At 38.0% G+C, this 25,420-nt stretch overlaps 1 protein-coding gene across 1 annotated transcript; it reads left to right on the top strand.

Moving 5' to 3' along the window:
- The first annotated feature begins 672 nt into the window (after nt 1-672).
- Nucleotides 673-25,420, top strand: SDC4 (syndecan 4). The gene is made up of 5 exons (XM_081322863.1): nt 673-881; nt 18,878-19,022; nt 20,093-20,142; nt 21,299-21,485; nt 22,661-25,420. Exons 1-5 carry the CDS (start codon nt 813-815, stop codon nt 22,810-22,812), a joined length of 603 nt encoding a protein of 200 aa, XP_081178989.1. The 5' UTR covers nt 673-812; the 3' UTR covers nt 22,813-25,420.

Here is a 25,420-nt window from a genome sequence, read left to right as displayed (position 1 = left end):
GGACTGTTTGGCAACTGACTCATATTTATGGCCATTGCAGTGTCCTGGAGTCATGAGATCGCCTTTTGCAACCTTCTGACAAGCAAAGTCAACGGGGAAGCCAGATTCAACTAACAACTGTGTCACTAACTTAACAATTGCAGTGATTCACTTAACAACTGTGGCAAGAAAGGGCAAAACCAAGTCACTTAACAATGTCTCACTTAACAACAGAAAAGTTGGGCTCCATTACGGTCGTAAATCGATGGCTCCTTATATGTCCAAGAGCGGGGCAAGTAAAAATCAACAGCCAAGCATCCTTCCATTACTTCACGGTGCGGAAGCAACACATTCCTGTATCGCCCGCTGGCGGCCAGACCTCCATTTCAGACTGAAATAGGCGGACGACCCAAACCGGCTGTTGTGAAGGGCCGGGGAACAAGACGCAATCTACGGCAGCGTTTCCCAACCTTAGGAACTTGAAGATGCGTGGGCTTCAACTCCCAGAATTCCCCAGCCAGCATAGCTGGCTGGGGAATTCTGGGAGTTGAAGTCCACGCATCTTCAAGTTCCTAAGGTTGGGAAACACTGATCTACGGTACATGCCTAAAGGGAGTGAGAGGGGCGGCGCGAGCAGTAGGAAAGAAATCGCGAAAGCAGGGAAACTTCCCGCCGTCCGTCCTGGCAGAAAGAGGCCCCTTCTTTGGCTCCTCCTCAACCAGGCGGGCCGTCACGGGCCGCCTATAAGAAAGCCGTGCGCCGACGGCGGGGGGGTTACATCGGACGCATCGCGGCTGATTTCGCTCTGTTCGCTTCGTCTCCAGCAGAACGCCATGCAGCTCGCTCGCCTCGCCGGCCTGTGCGCCGCTCTCCTGCTCGCCGTCAGCGTGGCTGCGGAGTCGGTGAGTGGCGACGTGGGGATTTGCGTGGAGGGGGAAGAGGAGGAGGAGGAGGAGGGGGGGGCAGCAAAGGGTTGGCGGTGGGTTTTGGGATCGTGGGGGGGGGGGGAATTGCCCGGCCTTGATTCGTAAGCCATTCTCGCTGGCGGAGTTAGGACGAAGTTGGGTACCGGGATTCCGGTCTTCTTCCCCCTGATGGCTTTGCCGGTCAAGTAATGGGAAAAAGGAGATCGCCTTGTACTCCCGGTGCCACGCCGGAGAGACGGACCCCCCCGTCCCCCCCTCTTCTGAAGAGAAACTCATCTCATGAAGTTAGGATAGAGGGAGAGGGAGAGGGAGAGAGAGAGAGAGAGAGAGAGAGAGAGAGACTGCAATCCCTTTGGCTCCGTTTAGTAGTTTATTCTTACTCGATCTTCTTATTACTTTCAGCGTAGCGTTTGCTTAACCCCGCATCTATCTTCTCGGTCCTTTTGAACTTACTGCAATTGGGGAAGGGGGAGAAGCTTGGCCCCCGCTGGCAATATCTTCCTCCGTCCTTTTACGACCAGCGGAATGGGTTTCATCATCTGGTGACTGCCTGGTGGATTCCTGGTCCCTTTCCCCCCCCCCCCGCCCCAAATGTTCTCGGAGTCTCCCAAGTACCAGCGCAGTTTGGCAAACAGCATGCCGTGTTGTTGCCTTATTTAGCACTTCCTCCAGCTCATAGCTGTGGAATGAGTAACCGCTGACCCAAAGCCTGGCTCTGTTGCAATTCTCCATCGTCACACAGAGCCCATTAAGTGAAATTCCCAGTAGTCTGACACATTACAGATCTGGGGTTTTCCTGTAAATCTGAATGTGATTGCTTTGCTCCTGGTGCATTCACCACCTTCTGCTTTTTGAGAAAAGAAAGGCTCTGTTTTGCTTCTCTCTTCAATTTTTACGCCAGACTCTCTTATCCTCTTGCAAACACACTTCATCCTTTGACCTTGCCAAACATTGGTCTGCCTGTTGCTGATCTCAGTTTGGTGGAGTGGTTAAGTTGCTGGTCTAGAAATCAGGAGATTGAGTTCTAGTAACACCTTAGCCAAGAAAGGCAGCTGGATGACTGGGGCAGTCACCTTCCCTTAAGCTCAGGGGTAGGCTTGGCTGGCTCAGGAATTCTGGGAGTTGAAGTCCATGAGTCATAAAAGAGCCGAGGTTGCCTACCCCTGCCTTAGCCCAACCCACCTCACGGAGATGTGGGAAAAATAGGAAGAAGTGATATTAAGTATGTTTGCGCTTTGAGTTACTATAAAGTAATAAAGGCGGGATAAAAATCTAATAAAATTCATTAAAGCTTTGTGTCTCCTCAGAGGCTGTGGTGGGAGATTAGTTGCAACTTGCTTTATAAGGTTATGCTGGGAGAAGATCAGAATGCTTGAACAGCAGCATAGAGGAATAATTCAGGCTAAATTACCTCTCAACAGCTTATACTTAGGAAATGTTGCTTATGTTTTTAGCAACTTGAGTGAGAGTTAGGGTTCTGTCCCCTTTATCTTATTTCATATCTAGCTGTATTACTCCTTCGCCAGCTTAGTTTTTGTCTTGCTTTCTTCTCTGTCATTTGAGCCTTTTCCTGTAATTGTAGGATGTTCTGTGATCTCATGCAAATGGTTTCGGTTTTTGCTGGATTTGGGTATGGATTGCAGTAATCTGTAGACTTCAGAAGCGTAAATATTTTAACCCTCTTGTACTTGCTGCTTGTTATCCTTTGCCTGATTGTTCCTAAAAATTCTGCATTTAGTTAGTGGAACACAAACTTTTATTTCTTACTAATGGATCTGCATAGCTTATCTTTATTTATAAGCAGTAGTAATTTATGGACTTATTATCAGAGGCAACATTCATTTAGCTTAAAAATGCAAAAAGTCTTGGACTCAAAAGGGATAAGTGAGTCTGAGAGAATTTCAAGATAACAATTTCTGAAATTAATCACTTTTCTTTTAAACATTCCTGCAATTTCTCAGTCAAAGCTTGTGTTGATGTTTTCTTCAGGCTTTAGTAAAATATAGTTATCTAGTTTTTCAGAGAAAGTCCTAAATACCAACTCACCTTAATTTTATGGAATAATAAAATACATGGGAGGTTCTCACTTGTTTTAAGTGGATCCATGCAGAAAGGTATATGAATCTGAGGGCTGATTTTATTGCCTTATTGGACTAGTAAAAAAGTTTGGAGATTCTAACTACCAGTACTTGGTATTCTGTAAAAGAGGGATCAGAAAGACTCTAGGCTTTTAGGAGATGCTGAGTTGCCATTCTCAGCAGTTTAACCAGTGCTGAGGCTTGCTAGGAGTGGTACTTCAATAACATCTGGATTGCTATAGATTACAGGTAGTCCTCAATTTATGACCACAATTAAGCCCAAAATTTCTGTTAAGTGAGAAATTTTTTAAGGGAATTTTAGCCGTTTGACTACCTCTTACTGCAGTTGTTAAGTGAATTGCCCCAGTTGATTAGTTAGTAACATGGTTGTTAAGTGAATCTGGCTTCCCCATTATTTTTGCTTGTCAAGAGGTTGCAAAAGGTGATCACATGACCTTGGGACACAGCAACGGCATAAGTATGGGTCAGTTGCTAAGCATCTGAATTTTGATCACATGATCAAGGGGATGCTACAAAGATGGTAAATGTGAAAAACGGTCCTAAGTCACTTTTTTTCAGTGCTGTTGTAACTTTGAATAAATAGCTTTTCTGTAAAAGAATGTCTTAAATGATTGGACATTAAAATTACTATAGCCATGCAAAATCTATTTAGTCATTTCCTCCCCAGCCTTCTGTTTTTGCTGAAAACTGTTCCAGGTTCCTCGTGGGCTATTCATTTGGCACATTTTAATAGAGCTCTGATTGATTAATCTGTATGATAAGTGTTTACCTATGGTACATGTCTCTGGTTTAATGCTGCCTTTTACTCTTTATTTTGCACACATTCCTCTTAACTCTTTCTGGAAGGCCCCCCAAGGACTATAATGAAAGGGTGATGCATGAATCATATTTTACACTGCTGTGACAGTTGGCATTCACAAAGCTTTGCTGTAGAGAATCAGATTGAGCTTCTGTGTCATAAAAGCAGCATGCCAAGTTTTTCCAATCTTGGTGTTCAGGCAGTGTTAATCTAATTTCAAAAAATACAAGAATCTGGCTGAGCTTATTGTTTTGAAAAGTAGTGCAGCATTATTAATGAACAAACCGGTTTGTCCTGTCTTGCTGCCATGGATCCCTCAGGCTTGTTCTTTCTACTCTTTTCCAGTTTTGTTTTCTGTCTCTCAAAATCAAATCAGCATTGTTAGCCTAAATATGTAATTTTATTTCCAATCTATAACGTGTGGTTTAGACAGGCTGAGACACAGTACAGATGTACCCTCATTTGGCCAATATGATATAACTCCCTGTCCGTAGACTAAACGACTGTTCAAAGACTGTGTTAGAAGCACCTTGTAGCTTGACAAAGTCGAAGAAGACTAACTTCTTTTTACTAGCATCTCCAGTATATATTTAGCAGTGAATGGCCAAATATTTTGTGTGGTTCTTGAGATGTTTCTATAGTTTCTAGCCCTTGAGCATGTAGGGATATGGGACAGGAGACAGAACATGCCACAGAATTAAAATATGGTTGGGCCTGTACCATCCAAAGCCATCAATCAATATCTCCAGAAGATGAGAGTGTCTTAAGTCTTTTAAACACAGAGGAAAGAAATTTGAAATAAAAAAAACATTAAGAAAAATGGATGTTTAGTTTGTATCGGATATCTTAACTGGCTTCAGTCTTTGACTTCATAAGATTTCCCGTATAAATATGATAGCAAACGAGTTGTCTAGACATGTTCCTACTTTTTGAATAAAAACAACAAATGACGAAATCAGCAAAATAGTGGACTGATTAAAGCTGACACATAGTGCCATGTAAACAGTATGCCTATAAAGCTATAATGTTCTGGGGCCATGGTTTGAATAAGGCACAAATGGCTAAGTTCACATTATGCAAATGAAGTGGATTTAAACAATATATAAAAACGAAATCAAAGAACTGCAATATGACTTTATATTTGTGAACTCTTGACTTGGATTATGTTTGAAGGAGCATTAGATCTTTTCAGGCGTCCTTTCACTGCCACTGGGTTATAGGTCATACATGTTTTGGGTTGCAAGAAGTGGACCTAACAAACTTACTGGGTGCTAGAAGACCATCCAAGACCCAGGTAGTAATTTAATGTAAGTTGAGCAGAGCTACTAGTTGCCAAAATTGGAAGACCACTAGAATCCTTTGGCAGCCATATGATTGTCCAGATTTTTGTAATCTTAATTTAGCTGGATTTTATGTCTAGGAGCAGAAAGAAAGTATTTGTTGATTTTCCATTAATCTAGGGTTGAGTGTATAATAGAAAAATTGCACAGAACTAGGGCCATTATAAAATACATTTCAGAATATTGATATTGCATTGTTTTGGCTCAGTTTCATTGTCAATCCTGCCACCCTAAAGTGAGTTAGCTTGTTTTCATATTTACTAGCAAATGAATTAGGATGTGGTTTATTACATTGTGAGACTTCAATAACAGTAAGATACTTTCTATTCACCTGTTCACTGCCATCACTTGAAACTGTACCACTTCACCACTTGTCAAGCACCCACTGTTCTTCTAAAAGAAATGCTCCAAATTCTTGAGTCTAAATGCACGGCTGTGATACTGTAAAACTTTATAGTGGGGGGAATGGCATCATAGAAAACTGTGTAAGTGGTTCTGCCTGATCTCCTCCTAGGAAAATTCTTGCTATAGTTAATATGCCTTGCTCTCTGGGCCCAGTACGTCACGCTGGAAAGATTAAACATGTGGAAAGAGTATGATGTAGTACTGTGGCATATTGATTTTGTCTACAGGTTGCTACTTGAGATGGAAGATGACTAAGTGGAAACAACTCCTGGGGGTTAGAGACAACCTCCTAGTGTTTGGTTTATGTCACATAGGGAATGGAGGAAGGTATATTGCAAAAGTATTAGAAACAGTATTTAATGAAGAATACATCCTGTATCCATCTGATCTGAAACTTTTTGGATCTTGTAGAGCAGGGAAAGCATAGTTAGGAAATGCTGAATCTTGTCAACTACAGCAATGGAGTGAGGAGAGAAGACCTTGTAAAGGAGATTTAGTATCAGGTCGACATGCATACAGAATGTACACAAGCATGCTGAAAACTCAGCATTTCTCTACCTCTTTGTAGCTGTTGACAGTGGAGGTGAATTTTCCCCAAAGATGTTTGACTTCCTAGTACCGGTATTTGTTATTGACCATTTGGCAAATTGTTTGGATTTGGAAGTAATACAAGCCCTCAGACAGATTCTAGCAATGATCTGCCATAGAATGTAGGCCTGAGGGGACTCAGGAAGCTCAGCACTTCCCAACAGAGCAGAGATAGATTCTGCAAATAACTTCCAAGCAAGATGTGTCCATAGTTACTACGGTATATAAGATCAGATTTGAAAGCATCAGTGCTCAGCATGAGAATTTAATATTAGGTTTTGGATTCCTGTTGATATAAAGAAAATATTATGTGGTAAACCTGTGGAACATCGATTTTTCCTCATGCAGAAACACAGGAGGTTGCACTGCCATTTTGCAGCAGAACCTATCTATGGAGGTGAGAGAAGATAGCAGACTCTGATCATTTTCAAGCAACTGATTATTTTAGTTTTAATAGTTTTCTTTTTAAAAGCTTTATTGAGACCTGCCTTTTGTAATTATACTGAAATTTAGGAGGAATGACCCTGAATACATACACTCAATTCTGAAGCAAATAAGAAATGTTTCTTTAAAAGAAAAAACATATAATATCTTTTATATGTAGACATGTGTTGCAGTTCTATAATATCTACTTGCAAGTAATCTCTGAATTTAATTTATTTGACTTGTCTGATAAGAGGCTATGGGAATGCAGCTCTGATATGGACAATTATGTGAAATCTATTCACAGTATTCTGATATCACTGCAATGTGCTGAGTGTATATTTGGCAGAAGCTAGTTTTAAGCTTTTGTAATATATATACCTTTTCAAGATGTGTTCTTCAGTAGAGTCATGTGAAATAAAACATGACTTTGTACATTACTTTCAGGTATACTTTGCATCATAGTTATAAGTTACAATGTAATGAGTTATAATATAATGTAACAATGTCTTCACATATAGCAAACCGTATTATGCCCTCATGGGACATGCTGACTTCTGGTGTGGTGATGGTTCACAATAATGCTCGCCCACACATTGTAAACCTCAGGCCCATCTAATTAAAGGCTCCTGGGATGTCATTCAACATTGTTTGGTATTCCTGGTCTCATTTTTATATTCTGGGAATAGGCTTATATAGTCAACTTCTTATTTGTCCCTCATTCCTCATTTCTACTTCCTATAGGCAAAGCATCATATTACATTAGTAGTGCAATATATTCTACTGGATGGAGTTACATTAGGAAAAGGTTAAGTCCTTGTTACAAGGAGTTCACAATCAATCAATCTTCCCCACCTTGCTGTTTGTAAATGAGACATAATTAAATAAACATCGCTTATGGAAACTCCTTGTATTTTGGGAAGCAAACACATATAAGGAGGCTTGGTGGAGCAGTGGGCTAATGCCTCCTTAAGTAACACCAGCTGCCTGCAATTAGTGCAGGTTCGCATCCCACCAGGCTCAAGGTTGACTCAGCCTTCCATCCTTCCGAGGTAGGTAAAATGACGACCCAGATTGTTGGGGGCAATAAGCTGACTTTGTAATAATGCTGCTTTGGGGGGGGGGCGAAAGCCCTAATAAGCAGGCATATACATAGAATGAAGGCTATTGCTAAGCACATTGGTTTGTGCTTAAATTGTAAGCCGCCCTGAGTCTTCGGAGAAGGGCGGGATATAAATGGGATTAAAATAAAATAAATAAAATAAAAAATATTTATTGTAATGGTTACTTAAAACCCCTTAGCTGAAGTGGTCGTTTGCTGCTCCTTAATCGACATTCTACAGCTGGCCAAATGCTAATACTGATGTATTTCATTTAATCAACAGATTTTGTTTTTAACCTTGTTTTAGGCAAAAATAAATAAATAATTTGGGTGAGTGGATGATGCACACTGATTATCTGACACAATGACCTCTGGACTCAGAAAATGGGGAACTGAAGTTCACTAAAGCAGGTATCCTGAGAACCTGTGAATTAATGGTTAGCCTTTCCAATCCAGTCTTGTAGTGTAATTCAGCAAAAATATTTATGAGGGTCTCTTTTCTGAATATAGTGGAAAATACAAAGGGTTGTGTGCAGAAATTTATAAAAGTGAAATATGCTGTGGACATTAGTATGTATTTATTTAGAACATATAGAATTTACATGTACTGTTTGATGCTGCGATGTTTTTTAATTAAAAAGAATTTCTGCAGCCCTACAGAAAAAGGATCTAATTATATTTAATCAGGGGATTTGAAGGAGCTTTTTTGTGGGGACAGAAAAAGTAATCTTTCTGTTAAGAATATTGGAATCCTTTAGGTAAAAATAAAACTTCCAGGATTTTCAGAGAGGTATGCATGTGGTCCTGTTTGGCCACCTTGCCTGATCTAGAAACGTAAGCTGGGCCATGTTAATATTTGGGTGTAAATGCACTGTAGATTATTGCTTAGGAAGGCAAAATGCATCCTGGAAGAAGGAAATGACAAATTATTCATGTATCTTGCCAAGAACACTGCACTGGATACATCTGTGTAAACACCAGAGGTTGAACTTGACTCCATAGTGACTTAATTTTTTTTAACGGAATGAATTACTAGTTATTTTTGTGGCAATGGCATCATAAAAATGTCCTTTGAGAACTAGATTCCTGGTGACGTATGGACGTGTTCTTTAATTTTCTAGCCATTGCCGCCTTCTGGGATTTTTTTTTCCAGTTTTTCAATCTAACCTAGGATCCTGAGATTTCTTAGTGGTTGCTGTGTCTAAATGTTAAACAAGTCCAACTCTGCTTAATTTTTCTAGGTCCTTTCCTCCAAATTGGATAACTGCTGTTTTTGGGGCAATCTCAATATAAAATGTTCATGGGAGCAAAGCAAGAAAATAATTATCTTTCTTGGCCTGAATCTATTTTCTGCTGCTACTACTAATGCATCTATTTGCCTAATTAAATATCTTTATTTTATAGAATGGGATGAACAGTCTGTCCAGATGTTATTGAAGTTCCCAACAACTCTGGTCAAAATCTGGGGACTATAGTTGAGAAATTATGGGAAGTATAATTGAAGAGCTAATAGAATTTTAACCTTTTGAAATAATGAACTAGATTAGAATTACTGCATGTAATACATTCATGTATTTCACTTTATTTCCTAGGGATGATGATAGGGAGACTTATATCAGTCAAAACTGGAGGATTTGCAAAGCTGAATTAACCATAAAGGTCAAAGGCTGTATCTGAATTAGTTGAAAATTAAGAAAGTTATGCTAATCTTTAGGCATCCTGATTAGATTAAAACAGTTAGCGTGGACATCATGCAAGAATTTAGCTGTACAAACAAGTCTAGATTATCTTCATAGTATATTTGAATGCAGGCTGACTACATCAGATTTAACAAATAGAGTGCCAGACACTTAAATAATTAAACAAAACTTTCTTAACACTAAAAAGTTAATCTGATATGGCAAACATTTCAGAGACATACTTAAAAAATAGACTAAGCATGGAGGTAGAATGCATCTTTGTGCTGAAAAGATTTATGTTAACCTCAGATCAAAAGCTACTCAGTGGGTAGTATATACAATAGTCAAAATGGCAGATCCAAGGCTTCACGTTTGTGAGTACCAGTTGTTTAATATTTTATGCTGATGACTTAATGACATTTGGTTGGCCACTATGGACCAACTGCAGAACATTTGTTCGGTTCTAGCAGAGTAATGCTTAAATTTATAATTTTCTGCAATTTAGAATTGGTTCTTCTGTGTCTTCTTTGATACCTTGCATGTATATCTGGCTGGATCCAAGTATACTATTGATATGAGAAACGGATGTCAACTCTTCCTTTCTCTTAGCATGATTTTGGACTGCTTACACTAACTGGATGTTCTCAGGAGCACTGCTTTATTTACCTAAACAACTATCTTTAGATAATTTTAAATAGAGAATTCTACCTTTTTCTTTCCTGTTAGTTTGCCTGTTCTGTTAACATCCATGTTCTTGTAATTCACACATTCAGAATGAGTGTGAGTGCTTTCTGGAAAAGTCTGTAATGCTGGGAAAGGTGGAAGGGAAGAAGAAATGACCAGCAACAAGATGGATGAATCCAGTTACAGTGGCAATGGGTGCAGTGTTGGCAGACCTGAAAGACCAAGTTAAGGTCAGATTATGGAGGAAACCTGTGTGAACATTAGTGGTTGAAAATGACTTGAAGACACATAATCCAAGTATTCTACCTCTCTGAGCCCATAGGATTAGTTCCCATTCAAAAGTGACTTTATTTTAAAATGTAGTTTGTATTCTGACAAGTTGGAGGGATGGGGTGAAGGTCTTCCATAACAAGGTGCTTTGTTTGATACCTACAGAGTTGAATTGGTGCATGACCGTAACTTCACCAGAGTCTGCTGACAGAAGGATTCTCTAAACTTCCTTAGAACTGTAGAGTCATAAGACTGAATGAAGTGATACTTCTGTTTTCTTGCTCAATGTTCTTGTTGTAAGACGTAACCTTTTACCACTTTACCCAATCCCTTAGCAAAGGGGTTTTTTGAAGGAACTTCAGGAGTCAGAGCAGATGTAAAAATTACAAATTTTCCAAATGGTCAGCAAGTCTCAAGCAGCATTTTTGTAAATGAGGGATTTGAAAATCTAATGAACTGCAGAGCACACAAGATTTACTTTGGCTGAGGCACCCTCCGGACCATGTAGGCTGCCACGAAGTTATGTGGTAACTGCATGAGGGGAGAGGCTATGGGAGTGTCAGGTTTGCCCTTCGGGGCTGCCGTTAGAATTCTCTCAATAAGGTTCTGTCCAAACAACACAGTCTGTTAAGTCATGTTAGGTAAATCTGGTGAGCTTAATGCTACTGTAAAGCTCCCTAAACCTTGTCAATGTATTTTGGAGACCTCTAAGCCCAAAAAATATTATATAAATTTGTTTAATTAATAAATATTAGTAGCTAAACTTTTATCCTGCTAGTTTTGAAAGTAATTAGATGGAAAGGTTGCTCTAGTCCAGGCATCTCAAACTTGCGACGTCACGTGACATTGTGCGACATCTCGTGACTTTTCCCCCATTGCCTGCCGGCAACAAGCGGGCTCAGTTTCAGTATGATGCATCTGGCCCGTGGGCCAGCAGTTTGACATGTCTGCTCTAGTCCTTTATAAACTGTTGAGATGAAAATATGGTAGCAGACATCTGGGTCTTAAGTTTTAGTCCTCAGTTAACCTTTTCTGTATCTTCAATTTCCTGCTCAAGGGAGCTGCAGGAAGAAGAATTGGTTGTAATCTCTCTTCCCCCTCCCCCCCTCATGACAACAGAAACATTTGCTCCTAGGACCTCTGCATTCAAATCTGTATCTGCCTGGAGTGTGAGAAAATTAGGAAGGAACTGATACAAGCATGTCTTAACCAGGGGTTTTCTGCCATTTTAATCCAATCTTGCATAACCTTGGTCCATCACCTAAAGATTAGATTCAAAATGATTTAATAGCCCTGATAAAGACACACTTGTGTCAGTTCTTCCTAATTTTGATAAAGTGATCAGATACTTAGCATGATAAAAGAAATTGGAAGACAATTACCCACTCATTGTGTGAAAGGGGCCTGTGGTCTATGTGTGAGTTTTCTTCTTTTCTCCAGTCTGCTCATTCCTGGGAAATTGAGCAAACATGGCCAAGCTGTATTATTGCCCACCTAAGTAAACAGTGGAATTATGTACAGTTCACCAAAGAGTACACACGTGAGATTGTGTGACCGTGTCTGGGAGGGAGCAGGGTGTTGTTTTAGATTTAATAAGATCCATTCGTCCTGCACCTCCTATCTGAGTCAGAACAGAATCAAGAACTAGCATGTTTGAAAAATCAAGACTGGCAAGAATCATAGTGCCATTAAAAGTCAATGTTTTATTGACTTGAGAATTGTTTTTAAACCCACCTGTCATACATAAGTGCCACACCCCAACCAGAGAGTTTTGCATCTTCATTGGATACTATTAGGCAAGATCATGGACAAGGCAGTTCACCAGGAGAGAAGCAAATTAATTCACCTCTGTCCCCTTGGCAACTTGCAAAAATGGCAGCATTCCTGAAAATGCATTGTCACTTGAACTGGTCCGATACTGTAAGATATACAAATTGTTTGGGGTACTGAAAAAATAAATATACTTCTGCAGGCTGCAAATGGTTAATGATACACTGATACTTCATTTCCCAAGCTTCTTGGCTCAGAATTTTGGACTTGATTGCTGTGGCTGTTTTACTTTCTTTGCCATAATGTACACATTAATAAGGATTAAATAGAACCGTCTGAAATTTAATTATTTGTCTTATTGAAAACAGAAAATACGACATCTATAGTAGAAAATTCTGATCTTTGGCTTTGAACAATCCTTGGATAGATTTGAAAGTTTCAATCATAGACTTTCTTTTGCTAAAGCTACAGATAAGATTTCCCTAAAACTTGATTGTCTTCAAAATGCTCTGCAAATTGGTGTTCTGAATTAGCACCAAGTCAGTCTGAAAAACAATAAACTAAAATTTTTAAGTGGACCCCAAACATTTCAAGTCACGAAAAAGAAGCTATTAGGTTTGCTGCCTTTTCTTTTTTTAATTTTATTTTATTTTATAACAAATTTTATTATTTAAAAACTTTGGACAAGGTGTTAACGGTCTGACAATCCTTCTTGTCATTACATCACTTTTGTATTTTATATACATATATACACTTTATGTACATATCATTTATATACAGTTATAGAATATTCAATCTTATCAACCACCTTATTCTAGTAATATGTGAAATCAGCATCCTGTGTGTTTCTGTTGTGACCTTCCTTTCTGATGCCACCATGAGTAAAACTTATTCCAAATTTTGTAGTAATCTGACTGGTCTTTATTTTTAATTTCCAAAGTTAACTTGTCCATTTCTGCGCACGCCCAAATTTTACTTATCACTTCACTCTCTTCCGGTATTTCACTGTTTTTCCATTTCTGGGCGAACGTCATTCTCGCTGCTGTTATGATATGTATTATTAAATATAACTCTTCTTTGCTATGTTTCTCTTTTGTTATGCCAAGCAGGAAAAATTCTGGTCTACATTCGACTCTCCGTCCTAATATTTCCTCTAGCCATGTCCAAATCCTTTGCCAATACTTTTGCATCTTATTACAGGACCACTAAACATGAAAATAAGTACCTAATTCTTCGGAACACTTCCAGCAGCTAGGGGATATTGTCTTGTACATTTTGGCTAATTGTGCTGGGGGGAGATTCCACCGATAAAACACTTTATATAAATTTTCTTTATAAGCTGAGGCCAGCGTTATCTTTTTAGTTCTATCCCAGAGAGTTTGCCAGATATCAAAATCTGCCATATCCCAAATTTTTAGCCCATATCAGCATTGGTTCTTTAACTTGTTCCTCAAACATTTTGTACCCCAATAGCAAACTATACAATTTCCTTATTTGTTTCTCATCTGGCCCCAATAAAATTTTATCCAATGCAGTTTCTTGAATATTTAGCCCCCACTCTTTCTTATCTTTCCCATATTGTGTTTGTATCTGTAGGTAAGCCCACCGTTCCAATTTTATCCCTTGTTGTTCTAGTTCCTGTCTAGATTTCAGTTCTCCCATTTCATTCGTAATATCCTTATATATAGTACTGTTTTCCAAATTAAACAAATTTGGGTAGACTATCACTTCAAGGGTGGACAACCAGACTAGTACTTTAATGTAATTTTGTTTTCTAATTTTATTCCAAATTTTAAGTAACACTTGTCTAATCCAGGTTTGCTGCCTTTTCTGAGAGCCACATCATTAAAAGTATCTTTACTCTCTGCATTAAATGCTGTTTTTATGCATTATTGAGCATATTAGTTGTACAGTTAATTATCAGGATTGTAAATATTTATATCTTTCTGCAGTTCCATTCCTAACTAGCAGCTTCAAGGCATGCTTGTGTGCTTGCACAGATTTGTGGCTGGTAGCTGAGAAGTAAATCTTTCAGCGATTTGTAGGTTAGAAAATCTGCTTCTCCACCCCTCTGCTCCTCCCTATGATGTTTACTAATCTCACTTGGCATTCAATATGGGTAAAAGCTGCTTAATGCTCAGAAAATACACTGGAACTGGATTAAATGTAGAAATGACAGACTCTAGTAGCTAAAGGATTCAGCTGGAGAATGGATTAAGAGCCAGGCAGAAGAAGAGACTGTCAGAACTGTAAGAACTCCTTTTCTGTCAAAAACCTTTCTGGCACATGTATCGTGATGAAGTCATGATGGAGTTTTAAAAAACCCAAAGCCAGAATCTATATATCATGCTAACCTCATGTTCTGAATCCAAGTAAGGCTTTATATTTATATATAAAAAAACAGGTCATAGCCAGCAAGTCAAGTACACCATCCCTGTGTCTCTTCATAAGAATTGGAATGTATAGCAACTCTGTTTTTATCCAGCTTTTTTTCAATATAGTATGTATTTAGTGAACACTTCTGGTGTAGAAAAAACTGATAACTGACAACCTAATGGATCCTATGTAAAATTGCCAGCTTATTTTCTACAAAAAGCAAAATTGGCAAATCTGGAGGGCTTTGTTTAGGCAAAGCATATCATCTGAAACTTGGGACTTTTAAAGAAGAATAGCAATGTTACATATCAACCCTTTTTTCCTTTGAGTTGAATATTAAGAGGACCAGATAAAGTTGGCTGATTGCATATATACTGCCAATTAAATATTTACTGGATATTTCATATAAAATGTATAAAAACAACCTTTATCAAGCTGAAATGTGGGGGGGGGAACACTAATATCTATCAGAAAAGACAGCGAATATGTTTTTTTTAAAGGTGGACTAGTTGAGCCCGATTTAAATATTACATATATATCCTGTCTTTTATTTGGGAGCTCCATATATCTTATCCTATCCTACTTTCACCTCAGTAACAAACCTGTGAGGTAAATCGGGCTGAGAGAATGAATGAGTGACTCAAATTTACCCAGTGGGCTTCTGGGTCTTCTTCCTTCCAGTCAAGTACTTTGACCATTCTACCATTGTGGCTTTGAAATTCCTCAGCACACAGAATTGTGTAATTAAAACTCTGAGTATGGGGTTTGTTTTGGAGAAAGTATATTGTCTATTCATAGGAAGTTTGTAATAAACTTGGTATTACTCATATAAAGTATATTGTGTAATGTTCTTTATGCCTCAGCACTGTATTTCTGAGTGAATCAGATAGTCTGCTTCAAATGAAAACTTTGTTCACATGTTTAATCTGGTTATTTAGTCGACTCTTTGTCAGGGTTTATTTAGTTGACCCTTTGTCTGGGTTTCTTGGCACAATAAAAAGGAAGTCATTTTTTTTTAGTTGAGTTCAACTCTTGGTGATTTCATGGATATACCATTGCTCTTTGCAGAGTGGGTATATCAAAGTCTGAAAGATGGCAGATATACACACACTTACAGATTTTTGAAAGCATATACGTGGACAGATGGATCCTTGTGGACATATCTATGTGCTAAATTGAACACAAACTAATCAAACAGGCCAGATTCAGCCAATATGGTAAAGGATCAGGTTAAAACTAAACAGCAAAAAAATATGGCTGCCTTATCAAGGAAGATCTTGGTGTGATGGTGAAGATGCCCAACTTCAGTCAGGATGGAATAACTAGACTCAGAAGTACTTAACATTGTTTGAAGTTCCTGTGATTGGTAACCTGCAATTAAATATACTAAACAGACTTTCAGCAGTATGTTAAACAAATTGATACCTAGCAGTATTTTAATGTATCCTTTACAAACATGGGCTTTCATATTACAGAATATGAGCTTTTAGTAAAGAGGCTATTAAATGTTCAACTATTTTTTTCTTTAATGTACCTTTTTGAAAGTGGATTTTCAGCACTTACTACACCCATAACAAAATCTGAAAAGAGTCTGGAAATTATAATTACTTTTAAAATCATCCTAGGTGTTGATGAAAGATTTCATTTACTGCAAGATTATGCATGCAAGTAATTTTTTTATTCAATGTATTACATATAAATGGGAAAGAGTATTACTAAAGCATGTTTTATTCTTACACACACACACACACTATATAGATATGATCTTAAAATTTGAGAAAGACATTATTTTGAATGAAGTCTTTGATTATGTAAAGTGCTCCATTTTACCACTAAAATCTATTTACATTATTTCAATTAAACTCCTCTAGCAGCTACTTAGAACACAGGTGATTATATATGCATCTTTCTGGATCTTGCTTATCCTCTTTTAATACACCATCTACTGTTTTCAGCTCTTTTCTTGCAGTAAAATTTGTTCAGTGTTTTCAAATCTCTTATTAGCAACAGCATGACTGTTGAAGGAAAGTTGCATTGATTAGTCAATATAGTGAATGCAGTCTGAGTTGGCATATAGGTGTGTCCTTTATGTCTGTTCTGCAAATAGGACAAAAGTGAATCAAAAGGTATGAGTTCATGAGTGACATGCACAAAGAGTTCTCCATAACCCTGGCATCAGAAGCCAAAACTTGTTAGCAGAACATATCCTGTTTGCAGAGTTCTGATCATGCAAGATTTATACAGACCCTCTAGATTTTGCAGCTGGGCATATTGCCATACCTTGTTGTTTTGGAATTTCTGAAGACATTTGGCACCCTCTGTAAGTGGTACTGAGCTTGTATCAGGTACTTTGATCTAATTCTCAAAGCTGTAATTTGACACATAAACATTCCAGAAGGACATTATAATGGATGTTGAAACCTTTAGGTCTGTGGGTAGGAGAATCTGAAAGGATAACTCTAGTCCTCAGTTGTTCATTTTCCATTCTGTACACTACAGGTTCTCATTCATGCTGCTAAATAAGTGGATTAAATTATAGCTGACTGCAAACTCTGATAATTCTAATAAAGGAGAATATGTGTAACTCAGGGTTGACATGAGGGGTGCTCTCTGAACTTGCTTGTTTTCTTGCACACGTTTCATTATCCAAACTAGGTAACATCAGTGCTAGACACTGATGATTATTAGCACTGATGATGTTACCTAGTTTGGGTAAAAAAAACATCTGCAAGCAAACAAGCAAGCTCAGAGAGCACAAAGGACTCTTTTGATACTTCTCTTCAGGCAGATGAAGGTCTTGCTTTCAAAAGCAAGGCCACGAGTTATCAAAGTAACAGAACTATCCATTGGTTTTGGAAAGGAGTTGCCTGCAATTTTAAATTGCAATGTCCCAGTCATTTCGCTATCCAAGGTTCAATAGTATACAGCAGGAAGCTGGCTTATCTCGTAGCTCTGTAATACAGGTCCTCTCTGGTTCCTTCAAGGTACAAGGCAAATGAGCTCTGATACAATCGTGTAGTTTGATATCTCAACCTTGGCAAAGTCACTTTGGCTTTTATGTATTGTAGAGTAGCTTATCTGTTGTTGCAATGCTAGCACTATATCTGCATCTGTTATTAGGCCCCAGCATTGAAGCCTTTCCCCCCCCCCCCAAAGGGCAGTTAAGGAGTTTGCTTTATAAAGGGTAATGTTCTTGATGGATCGCTTAATTCAATTGAGTTAATATTTTTTGCAGACTAGCGGCTAGCCCCTTTGATCCTCCATCAGCCACGTTTTCAGATTGAGGTACAAACAAATCTCAGTTTTGACTTGAATATAATAGTCCCATTTAAAGGCAATTACTATTATAGGTAAAGGCCTCAGAAAAGCAAACAGTTTTCTTTAAATATAGTTGGCTTGAGACATTAGCATTCACAGACTGGGAAAAGAAGTACCCTTGACCCACTAGGAGTATACAAGTAAAATAAAAGTTGGGAAAAAGGGAGCTGATGATAATGCTGTAAAAAAAAAGGTCATTCCATTTTGCCCATTATATAAAATCTTGTTTCCATCTTTAAAATTAACTATGGAGGGAAGGTAACACAAGGACAAGAAGGGCAATAAATTATACTATTATATTGTCTCCTACTGGATCTGGGTTTTGAGCAAATTAGATCCTGTTTCTAAGTGATGACCTGACAATCCCAGCTTACACCCTTGTCAGCTAAGGAGTTTGAATGGCATGAAGTGTTAATACCACTTTACAATGCCTTGGTAAGGCCACACTTGGAATACTGCATCCAGTTTTGGTCACCACGATGTAAAAAAGATGTTGAGACTCTAGAAAGGGTACAGAGAAGAGCAACAAAGATGATTAGGGGACTGGAGGCTAAAACATATAGGGAATGGTTGCTGGAATTGGGTATGTGTAGTTTAATGAAGAGAAGGGTGAGGGGTGACATGATAGCAGTGTTTCAATATCTCAGGGGCTGCCACAAAGAAGAGGGAGCCAAGCTATTCTCCAAAGCACCTGAAGGCAGGACAAGAAGCAATGGATGGAAACTAGTCAAGGAGACAAGCAACCCAGAACTAAGAAACTTCCTGACAGTTAGAACAATTAACCAGTGGAACAACCTGCCTCCAGAAGCCGTGAATATTGCACAATATGCACCCGCAATTAATTATATTACTAATCTTACCTCCCTTGCAATTTTCTGCATTGGAATTGATGTTTCTTTTTTTTCCTGTGAATCTTCAATGTTCATTAATTTTACACTTGTTTTGGCATATATGCAGTTCTAAAATACTTGTGAAATTAGGTCATGTTCTGAGTCGTCAAATCAGGCTATTAAATTCACCATTTTGAACCTCTTTTTGGGTTGCAAACCCTGAGTTTGGTCATTTGTTCATTTCTGACTCTTCTTCTCTCTCTCTCTCTTTTTCTCTTTCTCTCTCTAGGTGAGAGAAACTGAGATTATGGATCCAAAACTGAACATAGAGGAATTTGCATCTGGTGACTTGCCAGATGATGAGGATGCAAGGTCAGACTTAACCATTGATTATGATGATGTTGATGAGATCTCAGGTTCAGGAGATGAAGAAGGTAGGTCTTGCTCAGAACTAATTCCTGGTTTTTCTTGTGTATGTATGTATGTGCTTGTGTGTGTTTGTGTGTATACATACACACACACACACACACACACACACACACACCATAGTTCATAAATCTAAAGTTACATTTCAGCTTGGATGTATTGTACTGCTGTTTACTTTTCTGAATACCATTTGTTTAAAAAATTTGAGATGCCAGTATTGAATTCCTTGGCTTTGACCTGAGAATGTGTCTGTGCAAAATGGTTCTTAAGCTGGGTGGAATTGATGAACACTGGAGGACTTGCTGCTTCATATTTTCTGATCATCCAAATTAACCTACCTGGTTCACATATTTAACTTGTAATACTTCCAGTACCCTTGTTTCCACATGCCCCCCAGCAGTGGAAGAGTCCCACATTGTCTGAATTTTCTAAATAACCTTTCAAGAAAACCTGCTATCTTCTGGTTAATTTGATACCTTTTTAACACTCTTTTTGGGGGCGGGCATGGCTTTTGACATTACATTATATTATCACTTTTTTCTGAAGAGGCCTTTTTCCCCCTTCTCTGTTTTTATCTTCTGTTTGCAACTAATCTACAATCTGGTCTTGGTTCTTCCCAAATTCTCAACACATACTACTTGCAACAATGCATTGCCCTCATGTACACTGTGTTCTCAAGAAAAACAAACTCTGAAACTAGCACACTACAAGTTGAGGCAAATCTGGTGGTTAATATGAGTCAAGGACTCATGCCACCTTCAAGAAATAGGTGTTTAAAAAAACCAGCAGATTCTCTGCAAGCCAAGCCAAAATACATTCTGAATGACTTGTAATTCAGGTCTTTGTAACCCGCTGCGTCACATGACGTATTGCAACGTATTGCAGCCTCTGCATGATGCAACTGGTAGGCCGGCAATTTTGACACCTCTGATCTAGTGAGAGGAAGTATTTGATAGAGGAATGTGCATGATCTGGTGCAAACTAACCAAAAGAACTCAAGATTAAGCTAACCATTGTTTGAAATACTGCATTTCACAATTTTAATTTTAGCAAGGATTAAATATTTCCTTTCCTATAGGTTATACAGATATGGAGGATAAATTGGTTTCTGCCACCAACAGCTCTATGGTAGGTATTTCCATTTGAAATTTAATTTCTGAAACAACTGGTTATTTGCTTTCCTACCTATCACCATGAATGATACTGAAAATGAAAAGTGCTGTGTTAGAACTGTGTATCTTCAGTGCATTAATAATAGCATATTGAAATCATGGAAGTTGTAATAACTCAGTTTTACTCTGGACTGAGTAGATTATACTTAAGAGTATTAGGTCCACTTTTCATAAGGAACATAAAAAAGCAAGGTCTGAATCATACAAGGGATTGAAAACCAAACCCTCTGAGTAAAATTAAAGGAAATAGAATGTTTCACGTACAAAAGAAAAAGCAGTTTACAGATATATACATGTCTTTCCCATGCAAGAGGGGAAAACTTGGTTAAAAGTTAAAACAGGACAAAGGCAGGACAAAGGACAATGCACTGAAATTAAAGAAAGAATGGATGAAATTAAAGAACGGAAATTAAAGAACGGAAACCTAATGGATTATTTGGAAAAATGTCCTGATAGTAAATGAGTTAAGCAATAGAACAGTCTGCCTAGAACAATAGTAAACCTCTTCTGTAGTGCTGCAGCTGGATAGCCATGGTTTCATGCAGTGCTTTTCAAAGTTGGCAATTTTAAGATATGTGGATTTCAACTTCCAGATTTCTGTAGCCAGCATGTTTCTGGGAGTTAGAGTACACACATCTTAAAGGTACCAACTTTAACCTGTTTAGCGGATTCTGACACTGGTGCATTTGGTCTAGATGATGTGCAAGGCATACCTTCTGGAAATATGTGGTTCCTATCTAGTTACCCACTGCAAACTTCTCGATCTCTTCCACTCTTAAAGTTTTTTTTAAAAAAAAGATGTGGAGAGAAAATGATGCGTACTGCGCAGTAGAAACCCTTAGTAGCATTATTAATGTCCGCAGGTATTGTGTGACACCAGTTGCATACCTAACTGATTCCAACAAGGAGCTGTTGTTTATTCTCCAATTATTGCATCAATCTCCATTGTATTGCCTTCAAATATGTGGTCAGCCCTAAATAGAAACACTTAGAATAAAGGGAGGTTTTTTTTTATCAAAGTCTTGCTTTTGAAAATGCTCAAACTGCACTTATATTGTACTATTGCCTTCAACTGTACATTAAGGTAGGGTTTACATTCTTCTCTTTACTAGGATCCCATGGACAACTATATTCCTGATTCCAAAAAAGATACCAAGGATGAAATTGAACCAGCTGTGATAGACAATGAGATTATTGTTCCCAAAAAAACACCTCCTGAAGGAGAAGACCTGTCAAACAAGGTCTCAATGGCCAGCACAGCCAATGGGAGCATCTTTGAGAGAACAGAAGTACTTGCAGGTAACCACCTTTTTGATGGATGGATAAACGTGGCTTTCCATAACTAAGGAAGAGGCTGTGCTTTCTGAAGCAAAGCTTTTGATTAAGAATGTCACATACAGAAACAAATTATAATACTGCAGTGCTAGTTTTAATCTAAAAAAACCCCAGAATTGTTTGACTACTGGTTTAAAATTACTTTTTCCCAGACTGGAGCTCTTCAGCTATGCTGAACTTTAATTTGTTTAATTCCCAGTCTCCATAGCTATTATTTTAAAAAAAGAGAATGTGTATGAGGGGGTAGAACATTTAAGTTGAACTTTTCTAAGGAATTGGGTGTTCCATATGCATTGCTGCTTAAACCAGACATGTTTGATTACATGAATGTAATAAAAACTAAAGTCATCAGAAGTTTTTTCCCCCACTATTGATGATCCATGAACTTCACAAGGTTCAGAAATGTGAGTTTATTGATGGAATTTCAGTGCAACTAGAAGCTTGTCCCAGCAGGATTTGCTGCTCCACTACCTCCAGAAAAGCTACTGTAGCTGTATAGTAGCTTATGTTGATCAATTTCAGATACATGAACTGTTCTCTAGAGGTAGGAGTAGAGGTTATGTATGCAAGACATAGGCAGATCACATCCATGGATAAGTGCAGCCCTCTTGACTACTGGATGGAGGTTTTGGAATACTGACAATCTAGCCACATCCCTCATTTCCTCCTCATTCCAGGATAATTCTGGAAAATATGAATGGCAATATAATGACTGCATAGACAGTAATCCACTGTCTTTCCCCAATCCCCAACGTTTAGTATGTTTTGCTGAATGGCTGTTCACCTAATTTTTAAAGCTAGATTTTTTAAAAAAGGATTTCTCATTTCCTGTCTGACTAGAAGCTTTCCATGATCATTGTCCAGGCATCCATTGTTCAGCCAGAAGTGTTACGGTAGCTTTTCTGCCTTTATTTGTTTTCTTTCAGTATAAACTCCAGTTTATAGTGGATGATATTTATTCTGAGTCAACTAAAGCAGAATAGAAAGTGGTCCCCAGTAGCTGTTTCCAAAATCAGCAGTGATAAAGTTGCACAACTAGACTGAAGCTGAATGTCAATGCAGAGCTTTTCAAGTTTCCATGGCATTTATTCTACTTTCCCTTTCTCTTTTTCTCTTTCCTTCATCCCTTTCCACTTCAGCTCTTATTGCAGGTGGAGCAGTTGGGCTCTTGTTCGCTGTCTTCCTGACCCTGCTCCTAATCTACCGCATGAAGAAGAAGGATGAGGGTAGTTATGACCTTGGCAAGAAGCCCATCTACAAGAAAGCTCCTACAAATGAGTTCTACGCCTAAGGCTTGCCTCTGCTTTATGTACCAACTTGGGAGTCAGAAATAGACTTTGTAAAAAGAAAAAGAAAAAGCATTTGGACCATGGACAAAATGCTCCGAAACAAATACTCTTTTGGATCTAATGTCAAACGTTTGTTTGTTTTTTTAAAACCCTCCTTTCCAACCCTTCCCACTAATGAGGATATAAAATAAATAAAGCATTCAGAATCCTAGGATGGCGAAGGAAAACCCCATACAAAGTAGTGTGCGCTTTAAATATAGAGAGGAAATTTGTTGAATTTTATATTTGGGTGAAGTGGGTTGTATATGAAACTCTTGCATTTGGTTGCAATGCTTCAGCTTACTTTGTTTTATAGAAAGTGTTAAGAGGATTGTCCCATAACCAGCTTAGGGATCACAAAAGGTGTGACCAACCACTGTCATCTTTTTTTTTTCCTAAACAAAGCTATTTATGAAATTTCCTACACTACATGCATCCTAAATTAGCCTGGGTCTTGAGAAAATTATTCAGTAGCTCTGCTAGTAGTTTGGGTCTTGCTGAGAAGCGATTATATGTAAAGAAGGATTTCCTTCTTGGAGGACAGGTACTCTGTCACCTACAAAAGCAAATTGTTAGAGGAACATCATGTCTTCCATTTTGTAATAGGATACTTTTAGTGATTTCACTAAAAATGTCAATAGCTGCCTATAAATATCCATCAAAATACTGCTTTATAATAATACAAGTTTTATAGATTCATAAATATTTCACTTGTAGTTTCTCCCTTCCTGTTGCTGGACATCTTTCTATCAAGGTAGCATTTCGGATCAAGATTGCACAACCTGAGAATGTTTCCGCTTTCTATGTTCATATCATAAGTGATATTAAACAAGTGGAAGATATTTATGTATTTTTTTCCAAAATAAAAGCAAAGATGTGTTTGTTTTTAATAGAACTATTTATAGTTTCCAAGATGGCTGCTCTGTTTTGGGTAACTTCTTTTTATATGTAAAACACTAATATAATGAAACTCCTAATGATTGTGAAAACTATTTAAGCTTTATTCTGTGTATTATATATATATATATATATATCCTAGATGCAATAATCTCTGCTTAGAATTAATGTTTATGTGCAAAATTGGTTTTCTTTGAAATAAGTGTAATGAGGGGGGGGGGGAAGGGTTTTTTAGCTTTGTAATATATTATCGTTACTATAGAGCTATATTTTTTCAGTAAAGTGCACAGTTTTTATAAAAATACCAGAAGGATGTTATGCAGTTTTTCTGCATGGGTGATGGGGTTGTTTTCTCTGAATTATGGAGTTTTGTTTTGTTTTTAATAGCAGTCTATTCTTAGGTGGAGCAACAACTTCACAGAGCCATGCATGGCAACTGAAAGTAGCTCAGATAAACTGAGATTGCTCTTGGCTTCACTTGCATGGTCAGCTGGTAACTTGATTAGAATTTCTTGCTTTGCAGGTGGTGGGGCTGATTTACAAAGATAATTCAACTAGCTTAAGAAATAGCACACAACATGGTCTGGAAGCACATGGTACGACTATTTCTTTCTCTTAGCAACTTGGTTCTTTCATGAAAACAACCAAGACATTAGAATGCTATTTTGTTCCCTTTTAGAACCTTGGCTGATGCTCTTGGCTTTCGAAGTTCTGAATGAGCATACAGCTATTTCTTCTCTAAGAATAGAGATGCTGATTGTACTTGATGAAAAATGTCTTGGGGAGAATTTGTGATCCATCTCTAGCAAGCTAGGGCAGATAGAAGATTTTAAATAGCCTGCCTCTTCTGTACTAGATCAGAATGAAGTGTGAAATTGGAGCAGCTGAGCTGGTTTTCAGGATACTTGGTGAAGATGCTTGTACTACTTACTTTATATAGCATCCTGTGCATTCCATTGAAGGATCATGCAAAACTGCTGCTCAGAACAATGACATGTGAGATGTATATTTTTATCTAAGATTTTTACCTGGAAGACATCCATTAATTCAAAAATCCTTTTTAAGGATTTCAGTCAATGTGGTGGCATCAATCTATCAATTTTGATTTTGCTACCCTTGTTTTTAGACTATTGCTTGTACAACAGGAGTTGTGAATCTTGTCTTGAACCTACTTAGCAGGAGCTAAAGGGAAACAGCCTGAGTCATATAAATCCTGACATACATAATCTTGATCTTTTCCTAATTTTGCATTCTTTTAAAAGCCTGACATAATCTTCTGCTTCCCTTTGCAAAACTCATGTTGCTAAAAGGGGTGTGGGCAAGGCTTGGTACCAATGTTTATTCATAGTTGCATAAGGACTGTTCTCCCTTTTCTGCTCTTGGCAGCAAATTCATGCTATGATTTTTATCATGTCATTATGGGATTGCTAAACATATGGCTAAAGTTAAGACTATGCCAAGGGTTCTGTTTCAGCAATAGTAACATTCTTTTTTTAAAATTGGGTCTGCTTCAGGAATTGTTCTTTGGAGTAAGAGGGAGATACAGCATATAAACACTTTTGATTAACGGTACTTGGAAAATATGGATCCCATGTCTGCCTTTGGTTGCTTGAATATTTCTTGTATATTTACTTTCACTGTCATTGATTTGATAAAATAAACTGGTACTTTCTA

The sequence above is a fragment of the Vipera berus genome (assembly GCF_964194415.1).
Source record: "Vipera berus genome assembly, chromosome: 3".
NCBI lineage: Eukaryota > Metazoa > Chordata > Lepidosauria > Squamata > Viperidae > Vipera > Vipera berus.
The sequence above is the reverse complement of the archived record's forward strand: the minus strand, read 5'-3'. Positions and strand labels throughout refer to the sequence as shown.

What these genes read in the sequence shown, in the direction of transcription:
- SDC4 (XM_081322863.1), top strand. Translation starts at nt 813, where the DNA reads ATGCAGCTCGCTCGCCTCGCCGGCCTGTGCGCCGCTCTCCTGCTCGCC. An exon ending in TCAGCGTGGCTGCGGAGTCG is followed by an intron (nt 882 to 18,877) that starts GTGAGTGGCGAC and finishes TTCTCTCTCTAG; the next exon opens with GTGAGAGAAACTGAGATTAT. An exon ending in GAGAACAGAAGTACTTGCAG is followed by an intron (nt 21,486 to 22,660) that starts GTAACCACCTTT and finishes TTTCCACTTCAG; the next exon opens with CTCTTATTGCAGGTGGAGCA.